At 41.4% G+C, this 10,860-nt stretch overlaps 1 protein-coding gene across 1 annotated transcript in view; it reads right to left on the bottom strand.

Annotated features, from left to right (window-relative positions):
- Positions 1-456: 456 nt before the first annotated feature.
- Positions 457-10,860, bottom strand: part of TXK (TXK tyrosine kinase) — a 68,683-nt gene continuing 58,279 nt past the window's right edge. Inside the window, exons 12-15 of the mRNA XM_003258425.3 lie at positions 10,346-10,410; positions 7,933-8,051; positions 5,561-5,718; positions 457-1,767 (exon numbers count right to left, since the gene is read on the bottom strand). Of these exons, the coding sequence (XP_003258473.1) occupies positions 1,699-1,767; positions 5,561-5,718; positions 7,933-8,051; positions 10,346-10,410 (411 nt within the window). The 3' untranslated portion in view covers positions 457-1,698. The remainder of the gene's footprint in view (positions 1,768-5,560; positions 5,719-7,932; positions 8,052-10,345; positions 10,411-10,860) is intronic.

Here is a 10,860-nt window from a genome sequence, read left to right as displayed (position 1 = left end):
AAGTATAAATCTAAAAAATAGTTAAAAATTGGAAACAACTCAAATATCCATTGAAATTAGAATAGATAAATATGTAAATCGTACAAACTTGTTTCTGTTTTTGAGACAGGGTCTCGCTCTATCACCCAGGCTGGAGTGCAGTGGCACAATCATGGCTCACTGCAGCCTTGACCTCCTGGGCTCCTGTCTCAGCCTCCCAAGTAGCTGGGACTACGTGCATGCATGCACCACTACGCCTAGCTTTCTTTTCTTTCTTTTTTTTTCTTTTCTTTTTTTTTTTTTAAATAGAGACAGGATCTCACTTTGTTGCCCAGGCTGGTCTCAAACTGGGCTCAAGCTATCTTCCCACCTTGACCTCCCGATCCCATGCTGGGATTATGGGCATGAGCCACCACATTCAGCCCAAACATTTCTGAGACCACTACTTGAACTCTCAAGTCTCTTCTTGTAACTGAATCTCATTAGAAATAATACACATTTATTGAATGTCATTGATATATAAAGATACCATTCTTTGAGTGGAGGAAATATAATTTAAAAGTCGCAACTACTGACAATCAACAATTTAAACTCTAATGAAAATCATGAAGCTTGTTCCCAGAGAACCATGATCCAGGGTGGGACAGTACGCAAATAACGGGCCCCTGTTGTTAGACTTCATGGTGATTACACTTGTGTTTTTTCCCGTATCTTTCTTCCTATTGTACTCCTGAAGCACTCAGAATGATAAAGATAAATTTCTGATCATTCCTACAAAGAGTGCAGGCAAAGTTAAGATTTAACTGTGATTGCTGGTTGTTTCATCTCGAATTCAAAATCCTAGATTTCCGAAATAATGGAGCTTGATGTCACATTTGGCTATCTTGCTTTTGTCTCCTCTTCTGGAAAGAACAAATCATCTTCCTGAAAATTACAGGAGACACTTAGTATGACAAAATAAGGCCTCTGAAACTGTCCAGTCTCACACGTAAAAAGTGTAAAATCACAGAACTAAAATCAGGTTCCGGATTTTCCTGGAAATAGAATGTCACCAGGATCTGTTCAAAGGTGAGCTTTGTTTACATTTCATAACAGTGTTTAAAACTCGAATGCAAAAAACTGCTTTCAATATAATCAGATATGTGCAAAAACAATTTGTTAAATAACATGGGAAGATTATATTAACAAAAGACATTTCCAGAATACTAACATTCATGTGGTTTATACAGGTGCATTTTCTGTAAAGAGCTATACAGCCCAAAAACATGAAATTCTTCAAGGGAGTCCCCTTTATCCCATGAGTTGGAAGAATTTATTTTCATATTCTATGCATGGATCACTGAAGTGATGAATGTCACTCGTCTTCAAGAAGGAAGCACTCTCAGCCTTGTGAAGAAGAACCTCAAGGGTTCCTGGGGCTATGATCATGAAGAGCACCACTATGAAGACTGCTGCGAAGCCTTTTTCACTTCTTCACATTTGGGATGTGAAATATTTTACAGAAAAATAAGTGTGCAAGTCCCTCTCACACATAGAAAAACGATTGTCTGAATATTCTTAAAGTTTTAAAACTTTTAAAAGCTGTGATCTTTGCACTGTTTTCAAGGGTCAGCAACTCTGAAGAAAGATATTCACCATAAGTGACCCCATATGGTAAAGATATTCACAATAAATGACAGTTTTGCAAGATGACTCTTTGGGTTGGCATTCCATTTCCGGTCACCAGGTTTCCGCAATCTCTGTGAGAGCCCGCAGCAGCTCGGCAAACGTAGGGCGGCCTTCAGGTTTCTGGAAAAGGGAAGTGGGGGTGGTTAGCTCAGCTTAACCCACTTATGCCAAGGGTTCCATTTTTGGAACGCTAAGCATGTGAGAGTTATTTATATCCCACTACTCGAGGTCATCGCCAAAGTCTGATTTTTCACTCATGCAAAAATTCAAAAAATTGCCACCTGTGGCATAAATGGGCTAAGGATCACTCAGAGACCAGCTCTGGAACTTGCTGGCAGAGACCTGAATCCAGGCTGGCTCTTCACAAAAAGGAAGAGAAAGATATCTTGACTGACATACCACAGCATGATTGGCAGTTGAGTGAGGCGTGAATATGAAAATGTTAGAGAATGCTGCAAAAATAAAATGGCTAGACCTGCAAACACTAGCCACATGTGGCTATTTAAATTCCTTAAGATTATATACATGTTTAAATTCAGTTATTCAGTCATGCTAGCCACATTTCAAGAACCCAGTAGCCAGAAGTGGCTGCCATATTGGGCAGCACAGATATAGAACGTTTCAGCATCTCAGAAAGTACTCTTGGACACCACGACCCTACAGATATATTTGGATGACTTGACATGTGTGAGGTAAAGAAAGGGCTGGGAGAAGGGGCATCTAGCATACCAGGCTCCCAAGCTCAGTTCAGGGTATCTATGACACCTGAGCCCTTATAGAAAGGAGGATTTCAGTCAGAAAGCAAAAGGCATGTTTTCATGAGGGACTTTGAAGGTCTTGGGGCACAGGTTGTGCTTTCAGTCTCAGTCAACAGAAAAATAAGAGTGTGGAAGTCCCTCTCACACATAGAAAAGTGATTGCTGAATATTATTACATTTTAAAAAGTTTTAAAAGCCTGTGATGTTTGCACAGTTTTCAAGAGTCAGCAACTCTAAAGGAAGATAGTCACCATAAGTGACCCCATATCCCTGGTCATGGAGCCAAGGATTGGAGCATTTTTTCCTACTTCACTTAGGGGTGCGGTTTAGCTCTGATTCCATGAGGAGGAAGAGATGGCACTGTCAGCATCTTTTAAAACCGTGGGAAACAGAGCTACTCATAGTAGCCACATTGTCACAGGTGTTATTGACAGCAGGGTCAGTGGAAAGACACCCCTCTTCATGGCTCATAAACAGAGAGCATCAATAAAATAAACAGAGCAGAAGACAGCGCAAGTGCAAGTGAGGGTCCTCACTGAGACTCTGGGCATAAACTGTGGAGGTCTGTGAGGAGCCTGTTTCTGTGCATGAATCCTGAAATTGGTCTCTCTAAGATAACATAGTCACGTTTGACTCTAATGCCCTAAGCACATGGGGTAAAGTTGTAGGCAAAATCAACTTTTGCACCTGACAAAATGGCTCACATCTCTAATCCCAGCACTTTGGGAGGCCGAGGCAGGAGGACTGCTTGAGGCCTGGGCAACAAAGTGAGACTCCATCTCTAGAAAAAAATTTAAAAAATTAGCTGGTCATGGTGGCACATCACTGTAGTCCCAGCTATTCAGGAGGCTGAGCTGGCGGATTGCATAAGCCCAGGAGGTCAAGGCTGCAGTGAGCTGTGATTGTGCCACTGCACTGTAGTCTGGGAAACAGAGCAAGACTCTGTCTCAAAAATAAATCAACTTTTTCTTTTCTTTCTTTTTTTTTTTTTTTTTTTTTTTTTGAGACAGTCTCGCCCTGTCACCCAGGCTGGAGTGCAATGGTGGGATCTTGGCTCACTGCAACCTCTGCCTCCCAGGTTCGAACGATTCTCCTGCCTCAGCCTCCTGAGTAGCTGGGATTACAGGTGCCCACCACCATGCCCAGCTAATTTTTTTGTATTTTTAGTAGAGACGGGGTTTCACCATGTTAGCCAGGCTGGTCTCGAACTCCTGACCTCATGATTCGCCTGCCTCGGCCTCCCAAAGTGCTGGGATTACAGGCATGAGCCACCACACCCGGCCAAATCAACTTTTTCAAACAAATAAATCAACATAACCACACCATTGTATTAATCAATGTTCTGACTGCAATTTGAGACTAATGTTGTTTACATGGTCCTTTAGACAGCATCCTACTTATCACTTCCCTTCCTCCTTCTGTGTCTCAGTTCCACTTACATGTAACATCTCAATAAGTATTATATTACACACACGTATGTGTGTATTATTTCATACGCAACATATACTTCTGAGCTACTTACATTTTTATTGCAAAGATGCTCCTAAAACAGCTGTTTATTACTACTTACTGAACATTTTTCTGAACATTTTTTTCTTATAGCTTGCTGAACATTTTTCTATGTCTTTCAAGATTCTTTGTAAAGTAGTTAATATATGTAAAATATTTTCATACATTGGGGCTCTCTATAAATGTAATGCTTCTTGGAATATGAACAACCACATCACTCTTAAAATATTCAATATTCTAGTGTTTGTGGATTGATAATCAAGTGCTTTATTTTTTCAACCAGGAGGAAACTTCTAATCAAGCTGTAATTTCCAGCTGAAACTGTCAGCTGGAAAGAAAGCAAAGCTCTCAAAATCACAGGGAATTTCACTGAGAAGGGCAGGGGTGTTGAGTCACTGCCCAGAGGTGGAACAGAAGCCCCTCTGGCTTTATTTCTAAGCTTGGCATTTCAACAAATAGAAAAACTAAGTTCTGGAGAGATTTCTTCCTGAGTGGAAGTTCCTGACACACTTTCTGCCTCCATTCCTATTCTAGTTTAATCTGTAGCAGGTGTCCTGACTGCCAGAAGACAGATGAAACCCGTTACTATTAGCGTTGGAAAAGCAAGACAAACAAAAGCTGAGTGAAGTAAATGGAAACACCATCTTTCTTTTTCAACGTGGAAGTTTAACAAACCTGGTTCTATCCTTAGTTTCCACCATTAATTCTTTTATTTATTTATTTATTTATTTATTTTTTAGACAGAGTCTTGTTCTCTTGTCCAGGCTGGAGTGCAGTGGTGCAATCTCAGCTCACTGTAGCCTCTGCCTCCCGGTTTCAAGCAATTATCTCAGCCTCCCAAGTAGCTGGAATTACAGGTGTGCACCACCAGGCCTGGCTAATTTTTGTATTTTTAGTAGAGGCAGGGTTTCACCATGTTGGCCAGGCTGGTCTCAAACTCCTGACCTCAAGTGATCTGCCCACTTTGGCCTCCCAAAGTGCTGGGATTACAGGCGTGAGCCACCACACACAGCCTCCATTATTTAATTTTTTTTTTTTTTTTTTTTTTTTTTTTTGAGACGGAGTCTTGCTCTGTCGCCCAGGCTGGAGTGCAGTGGCGTGATCTTGGCTCACTGCAAGCTCCGCCTCCCAGGTTCAAGATTTTTCTTCTGCTTCAGCATCCCCAGTAGCTGGGATTACAGGCATGCATCACCACACCAGGCTAATTTTTGTATTTTTAGTAGAGACGGGGTTTTATCATGTTGGCCAGGCTGGTCTCAAACTCCTGACCTCAGGTGATCCACCTGCGTCGGCCTCTCAAAGTGCTGAGATTACAGGCATGAGCCACTGCGCCCGACCCATTAATTCTTAAAGCTAATAAAACGTCTAATCACTGAGGCTTGAGTAACACCAAGAGTTTCTGCAAGAACCAATCTCAGATAAGACTCAGAAAATGCACTGAATTTCTCAGAAAAAAGGCCATTGTTCAAAACAAAATGGATTCATGACTTTGTAGTGAGTTTGAGATAGTACTTCAGACTCTCAGGATCATGACCAAGACACAGATGCCTTTTCCTGCCATGCCGGAGTTCTGAAGTTTGTGATAATCAGGTCTGCTCTCAGATGCTGGGACTGCCAACTTTCAAAGAAAAGTAACGTTTACTTACCTCATGCCAGCAGCTGTACATGACTTCGTAGATGGACATTGGTGCCAGGTGAGGGCGATATAGCCTGAAGCCTTCAGAAATAGCTTCCACGACTTGCAAATTTGACTTATTTTCAAAAGGCATTTTTCCTTCTGTAAAAACTTCCCACATTAAAACTCCTGCAAACAAAAATGCAGGAAAACAAGGGGTTAGAGAGAAACGATTGCTTGGGAACTGAAAGAACAATTTCCAACTATAAGGCTTTATTTTTGTGCTCCATGCATTGGGCTATAACCATCCTGAATAACAGTGGTTCTATCAAGGAAGCAAATCACTTTCACCTTAGTTTTCAAAGAGGCCTGTAACCTGAAAATAATCTAAGTGAAAACAATGCCTTTCCTTTTCCATGGGTCTTGATTGCCTCCCCTATCAGGAGAAAATACCGGTAGCATTTTCTTTTTTTTTTTTTTTTTTTTTGAGATAGGGTCTCGCTCTGTCGCCCAGGCTGGAGTGCAGTGGCATGATCTTGGCTCACTGCAACCTCTGTCTCCCGGGTTCAAGCAATTCTTCTGCCTCAGCCTCCTGAGTAGCTGGGATTACAGGTGCCCACCACCACACCCAGCTAATTTTTCTATTTTTAGTAGAGGCGGGGTTTCACCATGTTGGCCAGGCTGGTCTCGAGCTCTGACCTCAGGTGATTCGACCGCCTCAGCCTCCCAAAATGCTGGAATTACAAGCGTAAGCCACCACGCCTGGCCTAGCATTTTCATTTCTAAGCAGCAGTCATGTCCCTGCATCCTGAAATCAATGAACCTTTCTGCCATTCCATAGAAACTGACAGGATTATGTGAGCCTCTGCTGCCTACTTAGCCAAGAGTTTCACCAGTAAATGGCATGTGTCCCCTTCTTTCTGCTAAAAGATTAGACTGATGGGCAGAGCCCCAGAATATCTAGCAGGGGCTCTGTACATAAGTAGGTGTCCAATAATCATTGATTGATTGATTGATTAGTGAAACTCCTGCAAGAACTCCCAATTTGAGTTCATTTAATTATTCACTTATTCTACAAATATTTACTAGACATTGATGACAGGCCAGGCCTCTGCTGGGACCTGGAGATTTTATAAGTGTCAGATCAATCCATGTGCCTAAGGAGCTCACTGTTCAGTGAGGGAGACAAGTAGGTAAAATTCAGGGAGTTCTAATTGTTTGGCAACCTTCAATGAGGTCCTTCTATTGCTCTTCATTGGTCTCTAAGATGTGGTCTCACAACCTAATTGCTCTTCAGTACAGCTTCAAGTGTCACCTCCTGAGACTATCATATGTCCATGGAGAGCTAATGAGATTAATGACACAAGCTTCACCTTATTTTATGTTTTTAAATTTATGTTTTAATTTTTTTGAGGCAGGGTCTTGCTCTGTCACCCAGGCTGGAGTACAGTGGCACGATCCTGGCTTATTATAACCTCAAACTCCTGGGCTCAAGCAATCCTCCTGCCTCAGCCTCCCGAGGAAATGGGACTACAGGTATATGCCACCACACCTGGCTAATTTTTTTTTTTTTTTTGTAAAGACAGAGTCTTGCTAGGTTGCCCAGGCTAGTCTTGAACTCCTGGTCTCAAGCAATCCTCCCACCTCAGCCTTCCAAAGTGCTGGAATTGTAGGCCTGAGCCACTGTGCCCAGTTTTAACCTTATTGTAGACAATAAAACTGACACCCTTCTGAGAACCCAGAACCCACAAGCCTCCAGGTAGTTTGGGGTGAAAGAGGATAGCTAGATTTTTGCATATTTATTACCATTTTTTTGAAAATCAACCCCGAAACTTCATTGGACATGGGTCTATGGTGTCTCTTTCTCAATGAAGAACATTATCCAATATGAATATCAATTCACAGATCCCAAGGAAGCCTATGTCTAAATTCCACAAACGTTAAAGTTAAGGAAGTAAATGAGATGCCACCATTTTTAAAACTCAGGTTTAAGTTCAGGTTAACAACTGAATAACTGGAAAATAGTCAAGCTGCTTCACAGTTTAGACAATGAAGTTTATTAATTACACTCTAAACAATGTCATAAGATTATTTTTCCTTCAAGCCTCTGAGGAGGGGAAAACTTATCTGAGTTTGTTTTCTAGATCAGTAGACTCTTTGTTACGGTTTTACAGTGAGTGCCCATGGAGGAAGGGAAAGATCCAAAAGGCAGACTTATGTAAGAAGGTATGTGACACCACTTGCCAAAGACAGTCGGGATGTGGTTAGAACACATAGAAGAAAGCACAATTACAAGAAGACTTTTAAAAAAATGCTACATCAATTAGGAAATCAAAGTTAAAAATAACATATTGCCCATTTTATTAAATCAAGCTCCAGCAAATGAACATCAGACGCACTCACCAAATGACCAGACATCAGATTTACTGCTGTACTTATTGAAAAGAAAAACTTCAGGAGGGGACCACTTGACTGGGAACTTGGCTCCAAAAGAACTGACATACTCATCATCCAAAACGTACCTAAGGTTATCAGATTCAAAGCACATTGTGTTAATTACCTCCAAGCTCTATTTACTTCAGATCCCTTTAGTTAACTCTAAGTTGCTAAAAGACAAAGTATTTTACCCCAGAAAGGTTGTGGACGCCTTCTTGTTAGTAGAGTGTGAAAGTGTCCCTGATAATGTTTCCTCCCCAAACCAAGTCTCAGTTGTGTTTGTTTTATGTGGACCTCTGAAAATCACCATGCTGCTTCAGTTCCAAACATGGCTCACTGTTTATGTTAATTATGGTAAATTCTTAACTCTACAAAGAAGCATGCTAAAGCCTCTAACAACCAAGATTATAAAAAGGAAATAAAAGACCACTCTTCCCAGGGGTGGAGAAAACAAAGACCACTCTTCTTAAAATAGAAATGAAGGATTCAAAGTTGGATGCCGAATTTTCATTCATGTGCATGTTTTTTTTGTGGGGCATAGAGAAGGGGGGAAAGTAAAAGTATATGAACATAATGCTTCTGATATGACAAATCTCCAATGCATTAGAATGGCCCTATATGGAAAGAAATCAAGAATAACTACCATCTCCTTAAAAAAATAACAAGTTGAACCCTCTCTCTTTTTTGAGAATTGTACACAAGGATGTCCAAATGTGAGAAACTGCAGAGAAGAGACAAAAATAAACTTGTGCTTGTTGCCCCTTAAGTATACAATATAGTGTTTTCACAGCGTTTATTAATGCTGCCCCTACACTCTCACTTTTTTTATATACACTACCTCCCTCCACCTATCAGAGCTTTATTGAGTCACAGGTCATTCTACTTAGGTAAAGAATGAATAACAGAAAACAAAGAGAGAAAAGCCATTGTCTATAGATTTTGAATTTTTCAAGTCTAGGCTCTTCAGAGAAGAAAGATTGAGTTATTAACAAAATATCTTGGAAAATGGGCCATGAACAGGAGTGAGATCTCACTACCACCACCCCTATTACCACCACTATCTAGAAAAATATCCCTTGAGCTAGAGGAATGGGGGAAATAGAAGGGAAAGAAAAGGGGGATAATTTTCTTTAGTAGATCAGTGGGTTAGGGTCCTGTATCTTGTACCCTAAAGGGCTGCCCAGGTCCTTTAGGAAAGAAGCTCCTACTCCCACATTAGGTTGGTGGGATTTAAAAGTGACAAAGAACCAGTGCACTTTTCCCCAGGTAGAGCCCTCGGAAAGGCAGAAAGATGCCAATGAACAAATGGCTGTGGATGTTCCTAGGTAAATGAGATCTGAGATCACACCATGGAGTTTTGTAATCATAAAGAATGCCAGCCAGGCAAGACTGCTCACACCTGTAATCACAGCACTTTGGGAGGCCGAGGTGGGTGGATATGTGATGTCAGGAGTTCAAGACCAGCCTGGCCAACATGGTGAAAACCCATCTCTACCAAAAATAAAAAATTAGCTGGGCGTGCTGGCATGTGCCTGTAGTTCCAGCTACTCGGGGGGCTGAGGCAGGAGGATAGCTTGAGCCTGGGAGGTCGAGGCTGCAGTGAGCCAAGAGAGCACCACTGCACTCCAGCCTGAGTGACAGAGCAAGACTCTGTCAAAAAAAAAAAAAAATGCCAGTTCTGAAGGAATCTTGCAGAAAAAAATTCAGTATGGGTTAGCAGCTACCTGTTTGAATGGCCAGCCAAAGACAAGACCAGAGGATGGTGGCTGCAATGATGCCATGCACACGGATAACAAAAGGACCAGTAAGCCACCTCCCTACCAGTACTATAGCCCCACGAGACACAAGAACCTGGACTTTGAAGCTTAGGGAAGCTGGAGAGAAACCCCAGATTCCCTGGGATTATATTTCTAGCACCACCCCAAAAAAGGATGCTCAAAATTTAAACAATATTGAGTTGTAGAAAAATATGGTTAAATTTTTCACACTCTTGAATTGTAGACTTAAAGTCAACTACTATACTTAGAAATGTTTGGCGAGGACATAGAAAAATGACAGCTGAGCAAACCAATTTCTTTCTTTTTCTTCCATAAACATATGTGTATCAGAAATGCTTTTTTCTTCATGTTTCTCAGTGGACCAAGAAATTCCTTTTTTAATTTTAAGATGTACCATAGTTTTGTTAACAGATGAGAAGAATAGCCCACAGTAAACATTTATCTCACAGCTAAAATTGGTACATGTCCCAAAATTCAAAGTGGGTCAGTAGGCCATACGACCAGGCCTACAACCTAGGAAGATAAAAACACAGTCTGCAGCACCTTCAGTTTGTCAGTAAACAAACAAACAAACAAAATACATATATATACATAGCATGTACCTTGTCATTCCAAAGTCCGAAATTTTTACTATGCATGTTGAACTGACCAAACAATTCCTTGCCGCCTATGGAAAGAAGAAAATAATCCAAGTTTGAATACAAGCTTTTATTTCAAGAGGTTTTCATCTCCTCTTCCTTAGGTTATTTGGACCCCACACTACCTCTCTGTGTGGACAGCCAAGTCATTTTTATGGTAATATCCATCAATGGTATAGATTCAATAGTTTGCCTTCACTTTTTTTTTGAGACAGGATCTGGCTCTGTCGCCCAGGCTGGAGTGCAATGGCACCATGTTGGCTCACTGCAACCTTCCCCTCCTGGGGTCAAACCATCCTCCCACCTTAGCCTTTTAAGTAGCTGGTACTACAGGCACACACCACCACACCCAGCTAATTTTCCTGTTTTTAGTAGAGATGGGGTTTCACCATGCTGCCCACGCTGGTCTTGAACTCCTGGCCTCAAATGATCCACCCACCTTGCCTTCCCAAAGTGCTGGGATTGCAGGTGTGAGCCAC

The sequence above is a fragment of the Nomascus leucogenys genome, chromosome 20 (assembly GCF_006542625.1).
Source record: "Nomascus leucogenys isolate Asia chromosome 20, Asia_NLE_v1, whole genome shotgun sequence".
Taxonomy (NCBI): domain Eukaryota; kingdom Metazoa; phylum Chordata; class Mammalia; order Primates; family Hylobatidae; genus Nomascus; species Nomascus leucogenys.
Note: the sequence above shows the minus strand (reverse complement) of the source record. Positions and strands in the feature narration are given on the sequence as shown.